Here is a 26,911-nt window from a genome sequence, read left to right on the forward strand (position 1 = left end):
TAGCCACTCCACCTGGTTTAATTTTACCCTTTCCCCTTTCATCTCTCACCCCCCCCCCCTTTCCCCTTTGCTGGTTCAGCATTTGCCTTGGACAGGTGTTTATGTTGTGCAGCTTCGGAGGAAAAAAAATAGATGGTAGCATTTCATTTGTATGTTTTAAATTTTAGCCCAAAGATCTCAGTCTATTTTTGAAAGGATTTGAATTGATGAATGAGTGACGGTAATGTGCTGGTGGTTGTGAGAGTCAGCAATGAAGTTTGTGAAGTCACTGGGAGCTCTGAAGTTCTGCTGCTGACAGAGAAGTGATTGCTCATGAGCTCGTTGTCAGTATCCCCATCTCGGCTCAGATGATTAAGGGAAGGACCCATTCCTATCAGAATGAGGAGGGAGAGCACCCAGGCACAAAGCAGTCTCTGTAATAAAGGAGTAAAGATGGGGCAAGTGGCTTTCTTTTGAGTAGGCTGTCACCCCCCTGCGTGTCTGCCTCTATCATGCCGAGTGGGACTAGAGAAGGAGTGGAGGTTGTCTCCCAGCTTGTGATTTTTATTAAAATACAGGGATCCAGTCCTTTTATTCTTATAGTTTTTCCTGTGTATTTCTAGATCACCCAAAGAAGTATAGGAACATTATTCTGGAAAATTTCTCTTCTACCTTGAGTCTCACATTAGCTAACCTTTGAGATAAGGGCCTGATTTTAAACGAAAACTCAGTTGCTCTGCACTTAATTGAAAAGGAGGAACAAGTTCCAGTTTGGGCCAGCTTGCTTTATTCCTCCCTCCCTCCCTCCCCGTCCCTCTTCTCCGTCTGGTTCTTCATATTGTCCTGAGGTCAGTCTGCCTGGGTTGGGATTGCAGCTCCAAGTCACTAATGACTGTCTGAACTTAACTTTCCTGTGCCTTGATTTCCTCATCTGTAAAGTAGAAATAATAACGGTGCCCAGCATCATTTCAAGGAATTAAATGCAACAATGCAAATAAGGCACCCAGAACCCATGCCTGGTGCATAGGAGTGGCTCTGGAAATACAGGCTACTCTGTCCACTCCCATTGTCACCCTGGGCGGATAGAAAAGCTCAGTGAGCAGCAGACTCAGAGCTGCTGTGGCAAGAGGATTGGGACTTGTTCTGACTGTTCTTGGCGATTCCTGCAGTACTTAGCACCCCTGTGTTTTGCGCTGGTGAGTGCCAAAGGGGCTTTTGAGAAGGACCAACTGCCCAGACCCTACCCTTGGCTTGTTGTGTGTCCTTCCTCCCTGGCACATGTGCCTGTCCTGTGCCTTTCAGAGGCCCCTGTGAAGGGCGATGGGGAACTCCAGCAGCTGGTGTACTGTACTGGTTCAGACCTGGTCATGCAGGAATGTATGGTTCATTTAATTCAGACTGATGAGGCTGCTTTTCATCGGGGATCAGAGGGTGTTGCTCACTTTATCTTACGTGAGGGATAGGCCGCGTCCCTGTGTTGTCTCTAGAGAAACTGAGCAGGAGTTTATGGATTTAGCCAATCACCGAGGAAGGGAAGGTGGGAGTTAGGTGCCAAACCAGACATGGGAGGGTCACACAGGTGTCTAGACTGTACTGCGAGGCTCCAAACTTCCTTTCCTGTTCAATTCCAGGAGTAGAGACAAGACTGGAGGATCTTTCTTTGAATAAACTGAACTACTACACAGAAAAGACATATTAATACCATTTGGTCATAAATGAAAAAGCTCCCTGGCACCTCTGTTACCAAGATTCCAATAAAAATATTAGCTGACAATTCAATAGTGATTGAGAACATAAATATCTTTTTTTTTTTTTTTTAAATACATCTTTATTGATTTCAGAGAGAGGAAAGGAGAGGGAGAGAGAGAGATAGAAACATCAGTGATGAGAGAGTCATTGATCGAGCCCACACCTGGGCATGTGCCCTGACCGGGAATCGAACCCCGATCGCCTGTATCCTAGGTCGATGCTCAACCGCTGAGCCAAGCCTGGCCGGACACGAACATAAATATCTCAAACAAGTGCTAATTTCCCCCAAAATATAAAGATGGTTCAACATCAGAAAACCTATTGTATTAATAGACCAAAAGGAGGCAAAATGTGATCTCATTTGATACAGTAAAAGAATTTGATAAGTTTAGTACCATTTAATGTTTTAAATTCTGAGTAAAATAACGATAAAAGGAACTTTTTTAATTTGACAAGTTAAATAATAAAAACCTATAGTATTATATTCAACCAAAGAAACTAGGTAGTAGATGTTATGATCAACAGGTTAAGGAAAGAAAAAGAAATTAAATATGAGAATTGTGAGGGAAGAGATAACACTTTTTATTGTCACATGATATAATCAGGTACAAGATGAGTCTATCAAATCAATTTGTATTTCCCTATGCCAGCAGTAATCAACTAGAAATATAAGAAGTAATAGCAGAGGAAACCATAAAGTTTCTGGTATTTAACTGAAACAAAAATATGTAGAACCTCTATGGGAAATCCAAATAAATAGAAAGACATTCTGTGTTCTTGCATGAGATGTAATCTTATAAAGATGATAATCTTCCTTTCACATTGATTTATAAATTCAGTGCTATTCTAGTGACAGTGGAGTAACAAATTACCCCAAAACTTAATAGCTTAAAAAAGCAGTAATCATTCTCTCTCACAATTTTTTTGTGAGCCAGTAATTTGGGAGCAGCTTGCTTAGGCATTTTTGGCTTATGGCCACTCATGAGGTTGCAGTGGGCTGTGGATGGGACCATCTCAAAGGTTTTTTCACTCACATGCCCGGCGCCTGGTCTAGGAAGACTCAAACAGTTGGAGGCTGGGGCTCCTTGGGTATCTCTACCTATGTGCAAGCTTCTGCATGATCTTTTCAGCATGATGCCTTCAAGGTTGTAGCTGGACTTCTTACATCTTGTTCCAGGGCTCCCACAGCCCTTGTCCCAAGAGAGAACCAGATAGAAAGCTAAATTGCCTTTTTGGAACCAGCTTTGGAAGTTACCGATTGTTACCTTTGCACACCATCAGTTGAGGCTGGTGTGAAGGTCACTCTAGGTAGAAGGAAGGGGAACACAGACCCCATCTGTTGATAGAGGAATGTTAATATCACATTGTAAAAAGAGCATGTAGGATGAGACATATATTGGTGAAGCTGTCTTTGGAAAATACAGTCTGCCACAAATGCAATCTCATTCAGAATTCTAATTGGATTTTAAAAAACAACTTTTATTCTTAAATGCATTTGAAGTAGCAAAGTCAACATTTAGAAAGAAGAGAAAATTAGATGTGTCCTCAGAAACAATCTAGTATGGGAGTTGCAAACATACACACACAAAAAATATTATGCAAGGCAGACTATAATAAGTTCCATTAACTGGTAGAAACAAAACTCTCTCAGGACGTGGGGCAGGGAATCATTGGTTTCCCCTCTTGCTATGGCATGTTGGGGGGAACTGCTACATCCTCTGCCTGGTCTTAACCCAGTTCCCTCTCTCCTCAGACCTTAGAATGCTTCTAATTTGAGGAGTACTTGGTCTTAGACCAAAATTATGTACTTTTAGATGGCTTTATTGAACTAAGATCTAGTCAAGGTTCATACACTGCATTTGCTTGGTATGTTTCTTTCATTTTTCTTGATCCAGAACTCTGTGTGTGTATGTTTGTGTAAGTGCATGTATGTGACATGACTTAAAGACCAGGACCAATTGACTTATAGAATGTTCCTCATTCTGGATTTGTCTGATTGTTTCCTCATGGTGTCATTTAACTTGTTTATCTATACTATCTCTTGTATTTCTGTAGAAACTGAAAGCTAGGTCTAAAGGCTTGATTAGTTTCAGTTTAAACATTTTTGGCAGGAATACAGGTGTTGCTACATGCTTCAGATTGTGTCATGTAAGGAGACATGTAATGAATGTCAAGGTTTTCCCACTGTTCTGTTAAGTTTGATGATTTGGTTAAGGTGGTGACTGCCAGATCTTTCCCTTGTAAAAGTACCTTGTTCCCCTTGGTAGTTAGCAAGTTACTAACAGGGTGAATCATTGGTGACTTGCAAATATTCAGTTCTCCAAAAACCAAATGATTTTAGCATTCTAATGGTAAAATCTAATGGTTTTACTATCCAGTATGATTCTTGCCCAATCAGTTATTCCTTTGGTGGGTCACTTCAAAACTATTAATGTGTATAATTATGCGGTGCTGTCCTATACATTAATAGGGGTATTACATGACATCACCTTCCTTAAATCTGGAACAATCTGAATTCCAAATTCCTCTGGCCCCAAGGTTTGCAGATAAGGGGTTATAAACAGCTAGAAAAAAATGCAGAATATCTTTGTGTCACAAGAGCAGGAAAGGACTTTTTAAAGCACAAATAAGGCAGAGACACACACATAGGTGGTATTTAAAGCCTGGAGACTCAGAAGGGAGAGGATGTTGAAAGAATAGTAGAGGGTTGGGCCTGAGCCTTAAGGCGCAGACTATTATTGAGTGCTTGGGAGGAAGAGGAGGAAACAGAAAAGGAGACTGAGGAGCAACCAGTGGCACAGGAGGAAAACCAAGAGTACAGTATATAAGCCAAGTGAAGAAAGTAAGTCAAAGAGGAGGGAGTGACGACCTGATCTGTGCTCCTGAGTGAGGTTAGGTAGGTGAGGACCAAAAGTCGACTGTTCAGTTTAGCAGCATGGGGGCCAGTGGTGCCCTTGCTGAGCAGTTTTGATGGAATGGTCAAGGCTAAAGTCTGGTTAAAGAAGGGTTAGAGTAAAAGGGAAGAGGCATTAGTGAGTATAGACAACCTTTTGGAGGAGTTTTGATGCAAAACGATGCAAAGAAATGGGGAGACAACTGTCAGAAAGCAGAGTCAAGAAAAGGCATTTTCCCAAAACTGGAGAAATATCAGCATGTTTGTTTGCCAACAGGGATGATCCAGTAAAGAGCAAAAAGGTCACATAGCCAAAATGACAATCCGTGTTTTGCAAGCACACCTATAATCCAGAGGATACATATCAAGTACATTTAAATGGTTGCTTCTGGAGGAAAAGGTCTGCAGGAAGGACACTGGAATGACCCTGGGGATGAAAGGAACAGACAAAAGAAAGTGAATAGACCAGCCCTTGCAACCAGAGGATAAAAACAAAGGGTGGGCAACCTGAATCTCACTGTTGCAGTGAAACCACCATCCATCCAGCCCACCCCCCCATCCCTGCCCCCCACGTGAGGGTAAAGTCATTTGCAGGGTCTCAAATGTAAGGTCTCAAAAAATGTACCCTTTTCTAGAAAGCTGCTGGAGGGTATGTTCACTCCTAATGAGGAAGTAAACCAAGAAAAAAGAAAACCTGGAATCCAGGAAAGGGTAGATCTAGAAAAGGAGATATCTGTGTACTTCATAGGACTTTTACTTTTCCCTTGCACCCTTTTGTAGTAGTAGTTATTGTAAAGTATCTGCACCTTAACTAAACAGTATAACTTTGTGAAATTAGAGGTGAAACTGGACAATGCCCAAGTGTTGCCAAGATGCATTGTAGCTTCTAATATTAAAAAACTGGAAACAACCTAAATGTCTATCTGTAGGACATTAGCTAAATAAATTCTGTCTCCATACAATAGGATACTACATAAGTGCTTCTTAAAAGGGATGAGGGATACTACATTATTTCATGGAAAGAAAATGTATTTTAAAATGGAGGAAAAAAAAAAAGCAGATTTCAAAACAGTGTAGCTGTAAAAAGAAATATTTTAGTCTAGAAATATGTTCAAAAAAGAAAATTATTTCTACACTGGAGGAGGGAGTATCACATAAAAAAGGCCTCAAAGTTTAGGGCCAGGCGCTGGGGTTCCTCAAGGATGCAGTACACTTGAGAGCCTTGAGCTACAGGAAGATAGCAGTCAGAAGTGGGGAACATTTTGTAATGTGCTGAAGTGATTGGGAAAAAAACCCAAGTATTATGCCATCCCCAGCAGTGGAAAGAAGGTACCACTACCAGGCCCAGGGATGTGGGGGGAGGGCGGGTCTCAGTCTGTGTGCAGAGCAGCTGCACTCACGTGAAAAATCCCTTTCTCAGGAGGCCTAGTTGGGTTCTAATCCATACCCACTGTTCCTTTTTCACGGATTGTCTAGTTGATTGGTTTTGCCTATTAAACCCAAGCTCAAACATTTATCAGGCCAAAAAGTTAAAAGTTAAAGCCCCAGTGACCTAGTTGTAGAGTGTGACTGCTGTAGGAGGAGTGCCCCACGTTTGTGTGAGCGCCTCCAACACCAGCTGCTGCCCTGAGTGAGGCCAAGGTTGCTTCTGGAGCCTGTGCAGCAAAGTATCCTCCCTCCCTCTAGGGCATGAAATGTAATCTCCTTAAACCATGTTTAAAATTTGACTTCCCTTTTCGCCCTGTGTTTCCTTGCTTGTCTAAGCCTTTTTCCTCTCCTGTAAAAGAGACCCGGAGCTGTCTCACTCGCAAACTTGAGGGTTTATTTCCTCCTCCCCAGTTTCATTCAGCAAATGGATGGAATCAAGCTGATGCCTGAGGAGAACCAATGGGGCAGAAGAAAGTGAGAAAAATGGTTCTTTCTGCTGCTCTTAACTCAGATCTGAGTTAAGTTTACACTATTGTCTTTACAGAAAAGAAAAAAAGAACAAAAGGAAAGAAGGAAGGCAAGAAGTTGCTTTGCAAATAGATATCTATAGTTTGGGAACTTCATTTGTTTTTTTGTTCTGGGTCCCAGGGATATGTGCAGTAAATATTATTCTTAGCTGCTCCCTTTTACTTATCAGTAACTGCCATGTTTCGTGGTTCCTTAAATGTTATTTCCCCTCTGGGCCCAGACTTGGATCCTTATGTATTATTCTGGAGTGGGCTTACCTGTTTCCATGGCTTTTGTTTGTTTTAATTTATCTTTATTGTTCAAAGTATTACAGATGTCCCCTTTTCCCCCCATTGACCCCTTCTACCCCCCCCACCCCCCTACCCCAGGCCTTCACCACACTATTATCTGTGTCCATGGGTTATGCATATATGCACATAAATTCTTTGATTAATTTCTCCCTACCCACCCTATTTCTAGCCTAATTCTTACCTCCAGTGCAGATCTTTCCTCTCGGCCTCAGCTCCTTAACACTGGATACACCAGATATTTTCACCTGCTTGTCTGTCAGTTTCCTCACACTTGACATGTCCAAAACGGAACCATTATGTTTACCCCTGCCCGCTTTCTGTAACCCATCCTCCTTCTAGGACTTCACATGTCCATGAAAAACCACTGTTTACCCACTTTCTGAAGCCAGAAACTTGAACCTCATTGTTTACTTCTTCTGCACCCATTCCTCTGACTTCTAAGATAACAAATCCAAGAGAATGAACACTTCATAGATCTTTAAATCCATATACTCTCCTGCCAGGGTTGGGCACAAAGTATAAGGGGATGTCAAAAAAACTCAGTAATCAAGATAATAATTGTTCAGAGCTGGGCCTTCCAGATGTCCCTTCTGGATTCTGAGTCTGTCAGATGGGCCATTGGACAGCCAGTCCAGAGGTCCCAGTAAGATAGGGGACTTTTATGTTTGCCAGTGGTTGGCAGGGCAGTGGGGTAGCCTGGCTTAGGCCTGCTTCTCCCCATTCACACCATCTTTGGCCTGTTGCAACATCCTCCTAACTGCTCTGCAAGCTTTCAAACCACCCCAATCCATTTACTGCACTGTGCCCAGAGTGGTATTTCTAAAATGTAGCCCATCTCAGAATTTCTGAATAGTTTTACAGTGTTTCTAGGATGATGCTACCAGATCCTCAGTGTGCCCCCATGCCCCTTTCCAGTCACTGCCCCTATAGCAGGTAATAGCTGTCCTGACTTGTAACATCATAGCTTGTCTATTTTTGTACTTTAGGTAGGTAGAATCTTATAGAATATGCTCCTGTGTGTGTTTCCTTTACTCAACAGTATGGTTGTGAGAGGTGTCCATATCGTTAGGTATAATTGTAGACCTTCCTTTTGACTTTGCTGTAATAGTTTTTCAATATGTAAAAACACTATATTTTATGTAGCCATTTGTTCTTGTACTAGAGCTGCAAAACAAAATACCCCAAAACTAAGAGGCATAAAACAACTGTTTATTATCTGTGGGTCGAGTATTTGCATAGGGCACAACTAGAGCAGCTCGTCTCTGCTTCATGATATTTGGACCTCCGCTGGAAACTGGAAGGCTGGGCACTGTGTCTTTTGATGGCCTTTCACTCACATGTATGACTCTCGGCCAAGACCTCATCTACAGCCATCAGCCAGAATGCTGACGTGTGTGGTTTCTCCATGTGACCTGGGGGCTTCCTCACTGCTCGGTTCCAGGGGCGAGGACCCGAGAGTGAGCTAGGCAGCAGCTGTATCTTTTCATAGGATGCTGTACTTGATAGATCAGAACAGTCTCAAGCCCACCCAGGTTCAAGGGGAGGGAAAACAGGCAAGCACTTGATGAAGAGCCACAAGGTTCTGGAAAGACCTATGAGACTGGGACTAGTCCTAAGGCCATTTTTTGGAAAATGCAGTCTGCTGCACCATTCAACTTGTGATAGATGTTTACCGTTCTGATGCAGCCACACTGATACTCCTTTTAGTTTTTTAAAAGAACGATCTCTCTTCACTTCAAAGCCCTTGCACATGCTGTCCCCTCTACTTGGAACCCTCTTTTCCCTTTCCTTCCTCTCCACCCTAGAGGCCTGGCTGGCTTTTGCTTATCCTTTTGCCTCAGTATAGTCATCCCTTCTTACAGGAAGCCTCTCCTGACATCACTGCTGCCTCAGCCCCGGCCCCAACATCTCAGTGATGACTCTTCCCCCAGTTCCATTTGGCACCTTGTTCTGTCCCTATCATAATAGTGCTTATGAGGTAGTGCTGTGCCTGTGTGCTTGTATGTATCCCCCACCAGAGTTGACGCTCCATGAAAGAGCTCTTTCTGCCTTGTATGCTGATCAGTGCCTGGCACTTAGTAACCCTCAGTAAAATGGAGAAAATGGATTCAGCCTTCAGTGTCCACCCACTAGAGACAGTGACATGCACAAAATTGAGCATCAACACAGTTTGATACATAGGATTAGCAATATTGTAGGACACGCACACACACAGGCAAGCACCAAGTATTAGAGCAGGGAACAATTTTAGGTTTAGACTGTCCCATCAAGCTCCCTCCTTCTGTAGGTAAGAAGTGTAAGCAGAGCTGTGACATGAGTCACCCAGCTAGAAACGGGGGCTTCTAGGATCAGTAGTTCCAGGCCTATACTGTGAGGAAGGTGTTCCAGTGGATGCGAGCCCCTCCACCTGCCTTCACCTCTGTGTTGCAGTGACTGTGTTGGTCCAGTGATGACGCCCCGATATTGCCACTCATCATACCCTTCCCATGTGTCAACAGCAAGGAGGGAGGCATCCTTTTTCAGTCCCCGTACTCTCTCCCTCCCCAGTCCTGGACCATTTGTCAACCAGTTAGCTGGTTGGGTGAAAGAAAGCATTTAAAAAGTTGAGGCTAGGTTTCTGGCCTCACAAGATTAAATATTTGTTTTGCTTTTATTAAAAGTAAACTTTTAAAAAAATTAAATCATCTTATTTTAATTTTTATTGATTTGAGAGAGAGACATTGATTTGCTGTTCCACTTATTTATGCATTCATTGGCTGACTCTTGTATGGGCCCTGACTGGGGATTGGACCCACAACCTTGACGTATTGGGACAATGCTCTAACTTAGCTACCTGGCCAGCGCCGAAAGTAAGCTTTTTCTCTTTTTTCTTTTCAGACCTTGCTCTGGTGTGGAGGGTTGAGTTAATACTGATTCTCAAAGTGTGCCGTTTTATCATTGGCCTGCGCAAGGCTGTTCTTGTGGTTTTATTTGTTCATACATTGACTTATGTTGTTCCTTTTTATTCCTGTTCTCCATAGCCAACCACACGAATGTGCTTGACATGTGTTCTCTTATTGGTGTGTTATGAATTGTTGCCTGTGTGAACATGTGGAGTTTTTATTATTGTTTTTGGATTTGGACTTTAGTAAATCTTGTGCATATTTTTCACTTAACTAAATGGCTTTGTGCCACAGACCCTTTTATTCTTTTAGCTCGGCACTGTGTTCATATCTGTGTGTATGGTTAGTCTATTGCTGCTGCCTGCTGCAGCCTACTTCACAGTATATGTACTCTACGTGGTCTGTACCTATTTCCCACTCATCATCTGGGCTGCCTGCAGCTCACTGCTTCCCTGCTTGATCCTGTGCTGCCTTCTGATTGGCCTGTGGGAGAATTTCTCTGGGAAACATACCCAGAAGTGAGCTTGCTGGATCATAGACCAGTGAACTTTCTAGAATCATTTCTTCTGAGGACTCAGAAGAGTGATTGTTTTCATTTCTCTCCCTTTTTTCTCCTAGAAAAAAGGTAGATTGTTTAAATTGCCCCAGCTTTTAGCCTGGCTCTGGAATCTCACAGTAGTACCATCCAGCAAGCAGAGGCCGAAGTCGGGGTTTTATTCTCCTTGAAATTTGAGTTGAATTGTTCAAACTCTAACTGCTCCTTCTATGTCCACATATAAGATGAGTTGCAGCTGCAGAAATCTGGTCTGGTGCCCTGTTGTCCATGACTGGTTCTAGACCTTCTGTGTGGAGGCAGCGTGTATAGTGGAAGGAGACCGAACAATGCAGTCAGGCAGGTTGGCATAATCACACCTTGAGCTACTCTGCATGTGTGCCAGACCCATCCATGAGCTGGGGTCACATCATTGGTCCACAGGGTGGGTATAGAGGGCCTGCATGCAAGCAGCTAGCACAGAGTCTGCCTGGGGGCCATTCCGACTCCTCCCCCTTGGCTCCCCACTTACAAGACATGAAAGCTCCAAGTGAGTGTTGGGAGGGTGGAACACAGAACTTCATGAGTTGGTGTCTAAAGGGTGTTGAGCTGTACTAAAATCTTTGGTATCACATCATGAAATATTTATGAATGGATTTATATCTGGAATTTGCTTCAAAAATAATCCAGGCACAGTGGGGAGTGGGTGAGGGTAAAGATCAGGTGACCATATAATTTATGGTCCAATCCCAGGCATGTTTGAGACTGAAAGAAGGTGCTATTAATTATACCAGGACAACAAGCTTAAACCAAGATTGTCCAGGAAAACCAAGACATGGACACCCCAGGAGAAAATGAGACAGAATCAACACTAAGTTCATCATTGTTGAAGCTGGATGATGAATAACTGGGGGCTCATTAAACTTTTTAGTTTGTTTGAAAATTTCCATAATAAGAAGATGGAGTTTGAGTTTTTTTAATAAAGGAAATATATTTATCAGACTGCTGAAGCATTCAGAAGTTCCCACTGCCCAGACAATAGCTACTGGGTCCCTAGGCAGCCCGTGCCTGGGGTAGGAAGCCCAGGTCACCCAGTACTGTTCTTCTACCACCTCCAGGTACTTCCATTGGGGCAGGATGGGGAGGGATAGGTAGAGAGGCCCTGACTTGCCTGCTCTTGTTAGTTGAGCATGGAGGCAGGGCTGACCTTTTTTCCTGCCCCTAGGACTTTCAAGGCCTGCCCAGGTGTTAACTGAAGCAGGTTCCTTCGAATCTGCTACACACCACATTGCTGGTGGCAGGGGTGCCTGCAGTCTGCACATTCATGTGCACATGTGATTATTATCTGCACCCTTCATCAGAACCATGGGTCGGCAGGAAGCAGCATGACCACAGTGGGTTTTTAACTGACATTCTGTCTCACACACTGTACCATCCTACTTAACCCTCGCTTGTTGTATGGCTGTTGCTGGAGCCTTAAGTGGTAGAAGGTAGCCTCTGCTGGGAATGGACTCAAATGACAGTCTAACAGACCCTTAATTTGTTATCTCTTCAGTTGTACAGCTGGGCATTTCCACACAATTCCACAAAGTGTGGAATATATTCATCCAACAGATATTTACAAGAGCCTGTCATGTGCCATGCTCTGGGGACACAGCAGTAAAAGAAAAAGGCTCTGCCTTCAACGAGCTTATATTGTAACAGGGGTGACAGACAGCAGGTGCAGTGGTGATGAGAGCTGAGAAGAAAATAACTTGGGCTGTGGCGGGGGTGGATTGAAAGTGGTGGCTGTTTTAGTTAGGTTGTTTAAGGAAGTGAGAGAGAACTAGCAGATGTGAGAGAGAGGGGCATTGTGGGGACCAAAAAGCAAGTGCAGTAATGAGAGGGGGCCAGGTAGAGGAGTAGGAAGGTCACCTTTCTCAAATGCTGCTGGCTGTTGGAGAATTGACTTCAGGATACCACTATGTGGAGGTCATTGATAACCTTGGAAAGGGTAATTTGGGGGATTGGAGTAGTTCAAGAGGGAATGGAAGAAGAGGTGAAGGAGGCCATTGCAGACAACTCTTTGCAGGGTGCTTTTTATTGTAAATGGAACAGTTGCTGAAGGTGTGGGTGGGATTGAGAGTGTTGTATAAAGGGAATAGGGCACCTATGCTGACTCATTAGAGGAGGAAAATGTGTTTAATGGAACTTGTTGTAAATGACCCCCTGGAGTGGTTTAGCAAACATTAAATGACCCTGATGGTGTGTTAGAGCCCTGGACGGCCTAGTGTTCTTTTTCCCTTGGAGTTCCCTCTTCTCTATACTAAAAGTAAGTCTCAAATGTTTGGATTGTTCTTAAAACATCAATTATAACATGCTTTATTCTTCTATCTATAATTTTTTTTTTTTTGGCTTAAACAATAGAAATTTATTTTCTCATGGTTCTGAAGGCCAGAAGTCCCAGATCAAGGTCTGGCAGTGTCAGTTCCTGGTGAGGGCTCTCTTGGCTTGTAGACAGCCACCTTCTTGCAGTGTTCTGCCCCGCCATCTTGACCAGAAGTCTTCTAATCTTTATACAAATGCTTCTGAACTTTTGGGTTATAAACCCAAACCCTTTTGACAGTCTAGATATATGGATTGTCTCCAGAAAAACATACCTACCATAGAACCTGGCGTATTATTTCAGGAGATTGGTGGATTCTCTGACATCTATTCCAGCAGTGTCCAGGTTAAAAAGCTGCATGTCAGCCCCGGCCAGTGTGGCTCAGTTGGTTGGCATCACCCTGTGCACCAAAAAGTTTCTGGTTGGATTCCTGGTCAGGGTACATGCTCAGGTTGTGGGCTCCATTCCCAGTAGGGGGCATGCAGGAGGCAGCCAATAGATGTTCTTTCACATCACATCATTGTTTCTCTTTCTCTCTCCCTCTCCCTTCCTCTCTCTCTAAAAAATCAATTTAAAAAATTTTTTAAAAAGAAGCTGCATGTCAGATACATTCATTCACTAGACAGTTACTTAAGGCTATCATAATAGTGACTGTAATGAGAGCTCTGTGATCTTGTCTTCTCTCTTATCTTAAGCCTACTAGATCATTGGTTCCTTGAGGGAAGAAATTATATTTAATGTTTTGCCATGTTTCTTCACCATTCAATAGCTAAAATAAAAATGGACAGACAGACACTTGTAAGGTTGCTTATCCTACTTGAGTGTGGCAACTAGCTGTACAGTTTTCACTGGTGTCCCAAGAGAGGATGCCAAGCTTCAGTAATTTTTAGTAGAGCCAGGGAACCCCAACTACTTCCCTCATTTAAAATTTAGTTCTTTAGGAAAATAATCACGTCTCCTATAACATATTGTATTGCTTTCCTATTGCTGCTATAACAAATTAATCATAAATTTGACAATACAGTTTTTTTTCTATTACATTTTTGGAAGTAAAAAGTCCGAAATGGTCTGACTGAGCTAAAATCAACATGTTGGCAGGACTGCATTTCTTCTGGAGGTTCTAGAGGAGAACCCATTCCCTTGCCTTTTCCAGCTTCTATAGGCTGCCCGCTTTCCTTGGCTCATGTCCCCTTCTTCTATCTTCAAAGCCAGCAGTGTAGCATCTTCAAATCTCTCTCTGACATTTGCTTCCTTGACTTTGTTTCTATCTTTCCTTGTTATTATATTGGGTCCACCTAGATAATCTCCCATTTTAAAATTCTCAATTTGTCACATCTGCAAAGCCTTTTTATTTTTTTATTTTTTATTTTTCTGCCATATAAACTGACATCCACAGGTTATAGGGCTTAGGATGTGGACAACTTTAGGATACCATTATTCTGCCTACCACATATTTGTGTAGCTATTTAGATACACGTTCTCATTTAGTGGCTAGTTTGGTAAAATTATTCTTGGTTTACAGATCAGAAAATGGGAGCTCAGAGCTCAGGAAGATTAGGTGACTTGTCCTTGGACCATATAATCTTGTGACTTGAATACTGAATTCTGAATCAAAATTCATGCTGTTTCATTCTGTTTGGCTGCTTGTTTTTAAGTTATCTCTCATCCATGGATTTCAATAAATGATATTTGTGAATATTTAGGTTTCTGATGCCAGTATTCTGGAAAGTTGATGTGCTGGCTTGAAATGGGGGAATGTCAAAATCTATGTAAAAATAGTTGTCGAGGTAAAATAGTAAAGTGAAGAAGGAATTCCAGGTTTATGTGGCCTTCCCATTTCTTACACACTTATGTTTATGAGGTCCAGTACAGAGACTGATCACTGGCTTAACATGTTGCCCACTGTTATACACTTGATTTTAATGTTATATCATATTACACAGTTTTGCTTGCCAGCCAACAGCTAGCCAGATTACTTCTTTTTTTTTTTCCTTAAAGGTCCTTCTTCTTCTTTTTTTTAAATATATCTTTATTGATTTAGATGAGAGAGGGAGGGAGGGAGGGAGGGAGGGAGGGAGGGAGAGAGAGAGAGAGAGAGAGAGAGAGAGAGAGAGAGAGAGAAAGAAGAGAGAAGAAAAAGAGAAAGAGAGAAAGAAAGATCAATGATGAGTCATTGGGGATCGAGCCCGCAACCCGGGCATGTCCCCTGACCAGGAATCGAACCGCGATCTCCTGGATCCTAGGTCGATGCTCAACCGCTGAGCCACACCGGCCAGGGGAGATTCTTATCTATCATTAGGAGATTGCTGGTTTCTTAACCTTGGAACCATTATCTAGAATAAAGATTTATGAAGTATTACCATCCATGTTCCTGCTACCTGGTTGGAGTCTCTTCCTCTTGCTTCCTCACTTCTTTTTCTCCCATTTGTGCCTACCAGACTCGAAATAATCTGAACCAGAAATGAAGAAAACCAGTATAGTAGAGTAGCATGCTCTATGTGTCTTGGTAGGGGTCATTCACTCTTTCAGGGAGCTTAGAATTATTGACTTCTTTTGCTCAAGCTTGTGCCTGGAGGGTCTCTGGGAAATCCTTTTTAAACTCATTAGTCAGTACCTCATAGCTCTCTGGGGTTTTTCTGTCTCTTTCTGTATGGTACTCAGCTGTGGATTATCAGAAAAGCAAGTCCTGAAGCATGAAGGCCTTCTCAACACACTGACAGTTGTTCCCTTTGATAGAACTGATCATTCCACTGCTGTTGAGCTCTCAACGACCCCATTCAATTTCTTCCTCTTCAGATGCCATTTCAAAGCACAGTGTGGCTTACAGGACCATGTCTCTGAGTTTCGCCTCCACCTACTTCTGTGTTGGAGGTACAGCTGAGCAGAGCATGCCCTGCTCAGAGGGGGCCAGGGCTAGGCTCAGGCAAGAAGCCAGCCCTCATTCATTATGTCAAATAGCCAAACTCAGCCTGCCGTGTTGCTGCATGCCAGGGCCCAAGCCGGAGCTGGTAGTTTTTATGATGTGAATATAGCAGTATGTGTTGTGCATCCTGAGCAGTTGGAGGCTTCTCGCAGACCTCCAGTGACATGAAGGCCGGGGCTGTCAGCATCAGTAGATGCAAGTTCCACAGTGCCAGGTAAATGGTGTTTTTTAATATGAGCAGTCACTTAGATTTGAGTGTCATGTCCCTTTTCCTGATGAGTCAGATACTGGCTGAACATGAACTGGCCATATATTCAAGTATTTTCCTTCTTGTCAATGAAAAATCCCTATCAACCATATGGACGCTGGGTGGACAATGCCTAAAAAGTTTATTTAGAAGTAAACTGTTGGTCCTGTATAGATTTTATAGGGAACTTTCCTTCTTGTCCTTTTCCCTCCCTAACTCTCCTTTTCTCCTCCAACCCCCCCTCCAAGCACTCACCGGGTGTGAGTGCATGCACAAGATGAAAAAAGCAAAGTCAGTTAAAGGCTGGAATTTTTTAAAATAGATTTAAGAGAGAGAGAGAGAGAGAGAGAGAGAAGCATTGATGTGAGAGAGATACATCAATCTCCGTACATGCCCCGACCGGGGATTGAACCCACAACCTAGGTATGTGCCCTGACCAGGAATCAAACCTGTGACCTTCTGGTGCCCAGGATGACACTCCATCTAAATGAGCCACACCAGCCAGGACAAGGTTGGAATTTTTAAGTATATCAGTAAAGATTCTAGGACTTGGGAAAGATTATATATCCATGGGAGGAACAGGCCAGCAACAGGGTGGTTCCAAGCAGTACTGTTTCTCTAGGAAAGTCTGCTGAGGGCACCTGTAGGGTGAGACTAGACCTGCATGGCTGGTGTCCTGCTCAGACTGCATGCCCCTCTGGAATTGAAAGAAGTGAGGCTTCCTTCTGTTGCTAATGTGGAGGCAGTCCACAAATCCTCTGGGAGGTGATTACTTCCTTTTTAACCTAAGAACCAGATTTTATTGTCCTTTTGACTTTTTTATGGGAGGCGGTCCTTGGCCCCACTGCTTGCTGTTGAGTTTGTGAGAAAAAAAAAAGCTAGGGAATTTTGCCTTCTCCTAAGAGCGTTCTTTGGCATTGTCCAAATAGCGGAAAGCCCATTCCAGAAGCTGCTATAAGTATTGGGTCCAAAAGGCATATGTGTGCACTTTGTTGGATATTGGAATGTGGGACAGCCATTGAGAGGAAAGCATGGTATTCAGCCAAGTAACGAGGCATTTCCTGGCCAGACCTATTGTTTAGCTTATAGGTAATCCCTAATATCTAAGAGTTTAAATAAATTCTGGCTTGACCATTTGGATGCTAGACAGTCTTCCTTTTGAACAGATGGTCCATCCTTTAAATAAGACATCTCTAAAGTAAAAGCCAGATGTTCCTCTGGAGACTCCATCCATACTTTTTGAGTCATGATCAAATGCCCCTAAACTTGCCTAAGCATGGTAGCTAGGTAACAGGGTTATAATTTGACGTTCATCTTTCCTGGCCAGTAGTTGGGGACTTAATCACATCTGAGGCTTTCATCTTTTTTTTCGTATTTGTACCTATTCAGGCTTGGGTCATCAGACTGTCATATCTCTACACACACACCCTTCCCATCATCGCCTTCCTAAACAGTCCTTTCAGGTCCTTTCTCTGGAAGAAATGGGTTAGAAGGTCAGAGGAAACAGGACCATTTAATAGCTGTAGTTTCTCTTCCTGGCAAATGTTTTGCCATTTTTCATTTGGCTGGAATGCTGTTGTTGGGCTCCACCTGCCAGGATTGCAGCCTCCACTTGCTGTAGCAGCAGGATGGGTTGGATGTCATAGGCCACATCCATGTATACCCCCTGCAGTTCTTCCCTTTTGTTCCCACTGTAGATATCTTCATTGAGCCTGTTCTTGTTTTTAGTAAATGACTGTTCATGATTGGGACTCAGTCTCTATTTTTTAATATCCATATATGTACTTTATATATGTTCATTGATTCTAAGGCCACATTTCATAATTTAACAACTCTAAAATCAGGGTATGTCATATCAGGACATCTTTTTTCTCTCTCGGAAGTTCATAATGGTGCCTCTTAAAATTGTTGACATCGTAGAGTGCACAAAATACGTCATGTAGGGTCAGCTCATTTTTTACTTATTTGCCTGAAGAATTTGTGCATTTCCTCAAATGGACAATTTTACCAACAAAACCCAGTGTATTTGAGTTGTACTGGATGCAAATAAACTTGCACTTACCCTGGTAACATGGCCACCCCAGTAAAATGGCCACCCCACATTTCACATGCTTTGCTCTTCACAGAACACTCCCACATTGTCTTTAGTTGGGCTTTAGAACAATACTGACAGTAGGGAGTAGGCAGGGACTATGAAAATATTGCTAAGTAGCTTGTACAATGCCACCTGGCTAGTGATTGGGAGATCCTGTTGCTTCTGACTCTTAATATGATTTTCTTTCTTCTAAACCAGTCAGTCTGGAATCCAGAAACAGTAAAAATATGTTGGGGGTGGAATATACCGTGCTGAGAGTAGAGAATGGAGATCACTACTGAGAGAATCTTTATAATCCACAGAAGAAAACAGCTAAGCACTATAGAATGCATCGGCATTGCAAATGACAAGTATGTGGATTGTGGCTGATATAAATAAGTAAGTATATTTAAAGATCAGAATATGAATATCCAGGCAGAGAGGATTCTGGGAAGGTAGTAGCTGGAATGCATGTCTTATCTCTTTGATCTCTTCCAATGCCAAGCAGGGGTACAGACAGGCAGGGCTCAGAGGGAGTCAGAAAGGCTGAGCTCCTGAGAAAATGCTAAGGTAAAAATTAGAGAGGAGAAGATTAGAAACTGGGAAGATGGAACCAAGACATTTGACATATAAGTGGCAAGAATACAAGAAGGAGAAAAAGGCAGAGGAAGGGTGTATCAGTCAGGACAGGCTAGTAGAACTAGGTTGTAATACAATAATAAAACCATCCTATAAGTTCAGTAGTTTAACTCAACAATTTTATTTTTCCCCCATGCTGCACTGTCCAATGCAGGTCAAGAGTGGGGGGCTCTGCTCATTGTTGTTATTCAGAACCCAAGATGATAGAGGGTTCATCTCACTGCAGCAGTTCAAGTAATGTTGTGAATTATGAACTAGTGCTTAGTGTCCACTTGGAAGTACACATATTGCTTCTGCTCACATTTCACTGGCCAATGCAAATTACAAACCCACCTTTAATGCATTTCTATTACATAGCTAAAAGGAGGAAAGCTGGAAATATTTGGTGAATGGCACTCATGGCTTACCACTAGGGGAAATAACTAAGACACATCTAAGCGTATTCTGGTAAAATTACTGAACTTTAACGATGAAGAGAAAAATGTTTTAGGGCACAGCCAGGTGTGGCTCAGTGGTTGAGTATCGACCTAGGACACAGAGAAGATGGAGGTTCAATTCCCAGTCAGGGCACATGCCCAGGTTGTGGGCTCTATCTCCAGCAGGTGGCATGCAGGAGGCAGCCAATCAATGTTGATGTTTCTCTCCCCTCCCTCCCTCCCTCTCTCTCTCTCTTTCTCTCCCTCTGAAATCAATAAAAAACATATTTGAAAAAGAAAAGAAATTTACTGAGATGTTAAGTGTTCTCACTCCCTAACCAAAAAAGGGTGACTGAGGTGATGGATGTGTTAATTAACTCAGTTCAGCTGCCAGAATAAAAGAAAAGTATCTGAGTATAGACAGAGTCAGAGAGCCCACTGTTGCCCGCTACCTTAGTAATTTTACTTACTGTGCCTAGTGACTGGGCCCTTGCTGTTCTAGCACACCAAGGTGTCTGCTTACCTGTCACTCCTTCAGAGGGACCTTTCCCGACCACTAGCTATCTTAACACACATACAAATCTCACTGCCTGACACTTTCCAGTGTTTTATTATGAAAATTTCAAGCATACAAAAAAGTTGAAAGAAGTTTAACTTATAAATCTTATTTTTGATGCATTTCATTTTTAATGCAGACATCAGTACTCTTCCCTCTAAGTGCTTCATTATGTTTGCCATTAACTACAGTTCAGTATTTATTTACACTTTTTTTTTTTTTTCTGGTTGAGGTACAATTTACAAATATGGAAATCTCAAATCTTGATCGTACATTCACTGAATTTTGACAAATGAACCCAAATCCTCTTTGTGATATAGAACATTTTTATCACCCCAGAAATTTCTCTCATCCCTTTTGTAGTCTATCTCTGCCCCAGCTCCTGCCTCGTAGAGACAGCCACTGTTCTGATATTTTCCACCTTAGATTAGATTTCCCTGTTATAGAACTTCATATAATCGGAATCATAATAGATGCTCTTTTGTGTCCTTCATCAGCATGTTCTTAATATTCATTGATGTTGAGGTTACATATATCAGTATTTTGCTGCTTTTTATTGCTGAGTAGTATTCTGTTGCATTCCATGGTTACACCACAGTTTGTTTACCCATTCTGTTGACGGACAGTTGGGTTGTTCCAGTTTTTGCTTGTTATGAATAAAGCTGTGATGGACATTCTTTTACATATCTATTTGTAGACATACGTTTTCATTTCTTTGGAATAAGTATTTAGATGAGGAAGTGCTTGGGGTTAGGCTAGGTGTATGTTTCGTTTTATAAGGAGCTACTACATCTTTTCCCAAAGTGACTGTGTCATTTTGTACTCCCTCCAGCAAAGTGAAAGTTCCAGTTTCTCCACATTCTTACTAACTTTTGATGTTGTCTTTTAAATTTTTATTATTTGGCATTTTAATAAACAGATGTATTCGGTTTCCCCAGAGAAACAGAATCATAGTGTGTGTGTGTGTGTGTGTGTGTGTAGAGAGAGATATATTTATTATTTATTATAAGGAATTGGCTTATGCAATCAAGGAAGCTGAGAAGTCTTATAATCTGCCAGAAAACCCAAGAGAGCCCATTGCCTTTAGTTCCAATCTGAGTCTGAAGGCTTGAGAACCAGGAGAACTGATGGTGGAAGTCTCAGTCTGAGGGTAGGAGAAATGTCCCAGCTCAAATAGGTAGCGAGCCCAAAATCTTCATTTCTCCACCTTTTTATTCTATTCAAGTCTAAAATGGATTGGATGAGGCCCTTCTCATTGTGTGGTCTCCCCGATATGCTTTACTCAGTCTTCCAATTCAAATATTAATCTCTTAAAGAAACACCCACACAAACAAACCCAGAAATAACGTTTAACCAAATAAATGTGCCCAGGCACCTCATGACCCAGTCAAGTTGATACATAAAGTTAATTCACAACACACACACACACACACATATTAAATTGCTTTTAATTGTCGATGTGGCTCTCTTCTGATGTTTGCTTATGAGCATTTTCTTGGTTCCTGGGAAACAGGTGAGCCCCAGGTCCTAGAGCAAAAGTCTGGAGGCCGACTCCAGGAAAACAGTGTTGAAAGAGTCAGAACTCCTGAGCCTTTCCCTAGTCCAGAATGTTCTCCAGGAGAGACCAACCCACACCTCAGCAAATCATAGACTGAAGTGGTTTCCAGTTATTTTTTTGAGAGAGAAAGGTGGGGGAGGAGAATGTGATACCTGCAGCTTCTGCTCTTTGGGACACATCTCTGCAGTAAAAGAAAGTCTTTTGGTGTTAGTTCTTGCTCTACATTGGCAATAAATGTCACTGAATCAAATTCATTTAGTCATGTCTCATTTTACAGACATTAAGCACCACCAGGATGTGAGAAGGACAGATCCAGGCTGCAAACTCGGAACTGGACACTAGGGTCACGTTGTTTGGGGGTAGTGCTCTCTGAGCCCCTAGGTGAGGAGTCCACATCACCCCTTCTCCCCGAGACAGAAGGTCCTGCCTGGATGGCATGACTTTATATTCCCCTGTTGCTTCTTTTGATTCTTCTCTGTTTAGGTGATCCCAGAGACACGCAGAACTGGGGCAGCGTTAAAATAGCGCCTCAGCATAGAAGGGTGGGTCAGGGAAGGAACTGGGGCAACGTTCAGAGCACAGGTCCCAAGAAATCAGGTCTTAAAGGAGAAGGTTGCACTTTTGCAAAATGAGAAGTATATGGTCCCAGAGCACAAAGACTTTAATTTGTATTGCAAGATAAATGTTGAAGAGTATTGGGAGAGTTGTATCTTGAGCCAGTTGCCGCTGCCCTGTCAAATAGAAGGGCCTGGGTGAAGTTCGAGGGGCCCAGTTAATCCAGCCCAGGAAGATGCTTGATGGACATAATCGTGTGCAGGTTCCTGGGGTCACTGTTGGTTTACCTACCCTACTAGCGGGCTTACCCTTTGACCTGGCAGTAAAAAGGGTTCAAGACCACTAGGTAGCAAGTGTAGGCTTGTCATCTCAGGAGCTCTGTTCCCTGGTCTCTGGTCCTACTAAGGATTTCCCCACTTAAACAGGACACTGTTGAAAGACAGGAAGCAGCTGGGTTCTGGCTGATCAAACTGTCCTCGCCTCTTCTGACTGTATAACCTTGAGCTGGTCTCTTGGTTCACTCCCTTCACTTTGTCAGTGGCAAATAGTAAAGATACAACAGGTACAGGGCACTGCCTCTGAAAGTCAATTAGATGGAAGAGAGGAAGGCAGCTGGGTGTACTTACTGTCTGTTCACCTGGCTTCTAGGGTGACGACAGGGCCTCGTCTCAGATGCAGTTAGGGGGTCTCCTGGAGAATCCACCTGTCACTTTCTCATGAGGGAAAATCAGGCATCTCTTATACCTGCTTCCTGAGTGCTGATGACATTCTTACGAAATTTAACAAAATCAAGTCGGTTGCATGACTTTGCAGACCTTTGGTTTACCTTTGTTTGCAGGACTAATTTTAATTTGATTTGGACTTTTTTTGAAAATGGTATCATAATTTCCTAGATATATTAACCTTTAGAGAGCTCTTTAAGATCACAGTATTTATCATTCCGTAGGGCTGTTGGTGCTGAATCGTGACAGAGCAATCACGAGAAAAGATTGGGACAGTAGAGTGGTAGAATCCATCTTGATCACTGGTGACCTTTCAGAAAAGAAGGTGGAAGAGACAGTAGTTTTTTTCCCTTTAGTTATCCATATTTTGCTATTTCTCTTACCTTTTGCCTTTTAATTCCCATTTAAAAGGTAATTTGCAAACTGAGCGTCTTAAGTGCTGTAGGCTCATGTGCCAAGCGGAAAAGCACAACTCTGTCTTTCCATATTAACAGAATTCCCCCCAAAATTTTATTCATTGTTTCAGTTTATGGAATTACCCAGGAGAAATTGGGACAGTGTGGGAGATTTGAAATTTAGTAATACTTGTGTCTGTAGCGTTTAGGTTGTTTCTGCTGTATAACTTCTGCCCTACTAGTCACACAGCTCTGTGAGTGAGGTGCACTCTGGGTGGTCAGACTTCCTGGGTGTTGTGTGCCAGCTCTGGCTCTCTGGCTGGTTACCTTGGGCAAGTGACTCACCTTGATTTCCTCTTCTGCAAAATAGAGTTAATGTTAGTATCCACCTTATACTCTGTAAACGAGAAGACATATAAAGCCCAGTGGCTGCCCACAGTAATGATTCAGTAAATGTGACCTATTATATATGTGTAAGAGTGGATGCTATAGAGGTTAAACAGGGACCTTGGTTCCACATAGGCTGTAGGAAAGTGCCATACAAAGTGCTCTGGAAGTTCAAAGAAAACAGATAGGACTGACAAGCAAACTAGCCACCCTCTAGCACACTGTGCATGGTGGTGGCCTGTGTACCCTATGCTCTATCACCCCATCTCTTGGCCCCCAGGTCCTTCTTCCAGCCCTCCTGTTCCTTCTTGTCAAGTTGCTACCATGTGTGATGATGGGGATACCACATACATTTGATTAGCTGCTTTTTAGCACACTTTCAGGTTTCTTATCTCATTTGCTTCTAGCAAAAGTAAGGTAAATGACTCTATTTTTCAGAAGAGGAAACTGAGGTCCAATGAAGGTAGATTATTGACAAGATCTTCAGGCTGGAAAACCTAGGTCATCTTGGCGCTTCCCACTTATGTAACAGACTTTGAGTTATGTCTTGAGCCTTACCCTCTTCCTCCCCACCCGCCACCCCCACCCCAGTCCAGAGGTAGTGATCCAAGTGGCACTAACCCTGCTTTTTGCTGGAATGTAGGTCTCTTCCTACTACAGTGGTACTTCCTCTCAATTCACTTCTTTCTTAAAACCCTGTCCTGAGGTATGTTTTCCCAGCACCACCTAGCAATTAACTCAATTCTGAAACCACCTATCTGGAGATAGTATCAGATCCCACAGGTTAAGGGCTCGGTCCCACAAGACTTCCTCCCCCACTTCAGACACCAATTACAAGTCCAGGTTGTCATCTGTGCTTCTGACCAACTGGCTGTTAATCAGAGGTTCCCACAATCCCCTTCTTGGTTTCATTTAATTTGTTAGAGCAGCTTACAGAACTCAGAGAAACATTTCCTTAGTAGACCACCAATTTATTTTAAAAGGATACAACTGAGGAACAGCCAGGTGGAAGAGATACATAGGACAAAGTATGGGGAAAGGGCCCGGAGCTTTCATGCCCTCTTCAGGGGCACCCCTCTCCCCAAATCTCTCCATGTTCACCATCCTGGAAAGCTCTCTGAACCCTTTCCTTTCCGATTTTATGGAGCCTTCATTACATGGACATGATTGATTAAATCATTGGCCATTGGTGGCTGAACTCAATCTCTAGTCCCTCTCCCCTCCCTAGAGGTTGTGGGGTGGGACTCAAAGTTCCAACCCTCTGATCATCTGTGGGTTCCCCTGGTAGCCAGCCCTAGCCTTAGTTTACCAAGGGACATTCCAAAAGTTGCCTCATTTACATAAACTCTGATGTGATTGAAAGGGGCTTGTTACAACTAATAGACACTCCTTTCACCTTATGGCTCTGGAGCTATTTAACGAACAAATGACAAAAAAACAAATATTACTGGGCTTAGGATGTTAGGAAATTCCAAGGAGTTTAGGAACACTGTGCCAAAAATGGGACAAAGACCAAATATATATTTCTTATTATGAATCACAGTATCACACCTGGAAACAACTTTCCCAGGTTGGGAGCTAAGAAATCTGATGGTAGTCTCAGCCCTGCTCCCTCAGTTTGACCTGATGGTCTCACTGGGGCCTCTTTATCTGTACAATGAGGGACCGGTCTAAAGCTTGGAGTCTCAACTTGTTTTCTCCGAGGAAATAAATGTTCAGTGACATTTCTTTGTAGACCTTCTTGTTGGGTGGCTGCTTCCCTGAACCTTAGCTGTAACTCGGCCTCCTCTCTTGCACTCAAGGAATCACATTGGGATTCAGGAACTGGCTGCTGCTACTATGGCGATAACTATGAATCTGTTCTAAGTTATCAGGAAAGTGAAGAATGTGTGAGGTGTAAGGCTTTTTATTAGTAACAAATCACTTTAACACCTCCCAGTGACTTTGTCAGGACATGGTCACATTCATCCTAGTCTGCCCACAGCCCTGGCCCTCAGCCTGCAGACAGAACGCTGACTTAGCAAGTTTAAAGTAGAAGTATCCTTTAGTTACTTAAGTTGTTGCAAAACTATGGTATTTTGAGTCAAAAAATAAAGTGAACCAATCTCTGAAGAAAATGAGACAATCTTCTAATGGCTGGTCATTCTGTGGAATGTTATTTGATATAAGTATAGGTTTGTTTGCAGAGCACAGGCATGAGGGCAGATCCAAGGTTGCTTGATTGAGGCCACGTAGAGAGGAAAGAGTAGTGAAGGTGTGGAATTCTCCTGTCTTGGAGCAGCTAACAGTCAGCACGAGCCCCAGCCTTCTGTTTCATAAGAAATGTTGCTGATAAATATTACCAGCATCCAATAAAACTGCATGGGACATTTTTACTGAAAATTAACAGAAGAGCCAAATCTTCACAACAATAACTTTTTAATAGTATTGGATCTTTTGGGTAGAATGGAAAAGAATCCATTTGAAAATAATTTCAATAAAAGTAAAATGGGGGAAATTGGAAATGGCTGATCTGTGTTTATCTATAAAAAAATACTTTATAAAAAATAAATCAAGCCAGCCAGTGTGGCTCAGTTGGTTTGAGCATTGTCCCATGCACCAAGAGGTCACCGGTTTGATTCCCAGTCAGGGCACATGCCCAGTAGAGGGTGTGCAGGAGGCAGCCAATCAATGTTTCTCTGTCATCAGTGTTTCTATTTCTTTCCCTCTCCCTTCCTCTCTCTCTAAAATCAATAAAATATATTTAAATAATAATAATAAATAATTCAAGAGACTATGTTTGCTTAGTAGAGTTCAGCTCAGAAGATTCTCAACTGAAATCTCCAATACTGATACAATTCTGATGAAACCCCTTGGGTATATAAGCAGCCCACACTTGGGAATAGAACCCTGTGTTCGCCTGGTGTTGTGAAACAGCTGTTACTCTCAGTGGCATATGGCCAAGGCACGTGTGGCATTTGGGAATGCTCTGGAGGGCCATCCCACTGCTTGCGCACTCAGAGGACAGCTGCCCTAGCCACAGGGAGGCAAAGGTGCTCGGAGTGAGGGATGGAGATGCTGATGACAGTAGGAATTCCTCCTACAAGGCACCCAACCAAGTAGTTTGAGGGCTGTGAGGTGGAAGGGTGTTCAACACGTTGTTGTTCAAAGACAGGTTATTTAGTTGCCCTGATTTGATATCTGCCTGTTCCCACTGCTCCTTAGACCTCCTTGGGAAAGGGTCTAAAAGAAAGTAAAACTCAAATGAGCTGTCAGTGACTTTTGATAAACTTCAACGAGAGGCATATGACTGGGAGAGCGGTAGTGAAAAAATGGGAGTTGGAGGCTGTAATAAAATAACAAAAGTTGAGGTGGTTTAATGATGGAGAAATCAAGTCTAGGATGTATCTAGATTTGAAATCTCCATGTTCATCCTGGCCCCACATGGCCATGTCATTTAAGAGTATCCACATTTATAACGGATATATTTGGTTTGGAGAAAACATTTCATCCTGTTTTTCTGTTTTTCAGGTTTCAAGTGCCCCATTTGCTCCAAGTCTGTGGCTTCCGATGAGATGGAAATGCACTTTATAATGTGTCTGAGCAAACCTCGCCTCTCTTACAATGGTAAGGACTTGGCCAGGAGCCTCTGAGTGAGGGTCTTCCCAACCTCACATGGTTCTGGGCAGCATTTCCACCCACCTTCTGGCAGGAATTCCTGAGTGGTGATGGGAAGCCTGCCAGTTCAGGAAGTCTTGCTGTGCCAGTCGGGGAGGAAGAGCAAAGGGACAAGGGAAGAAGGCCCATGGGTCAG

General features: G+C 42.8%; 1 protein-coding gene across 3 annotated transcripts in view; it reads left to right on the forward strand.

The window, feature by feature from the left end:
- The window catches only part of ZNRF1 (zinc and ring finger 1), an 87,390-nt gene that overhangs the window by 48,343 nt on the left and 12,136 nt on the right, over nt 1-26,911 (forward strand). For all 3 annotated transcript variants that reach the window (XM_081118179.1, XM_081118178.1, XM_081118180.1), the window contains exon 2: nt 26,629-26,724. In XM_081118179.1, the coding sequence (XP_080974305.1) occupies nt 26,629-26,724 (96 nt within the window). The remainder of the gene's footprint in view (nt 1-26,628; nt 26,725-26,911) is intronic.

This window comes from Miniopterus schreibersii (assembly GCF_964146895.1).
Source record: "Miniopterus schreibersii genome assembly, chromosome: 18".
In the NCBI taxonomy this organism is placed as follows: domain Eukaryota; kingdom Metazoa; phylum Chordata; class Mammalia; order Chiroptera; family Miniopteridae; genus Miniopterus; species Miniopterus schreibersii.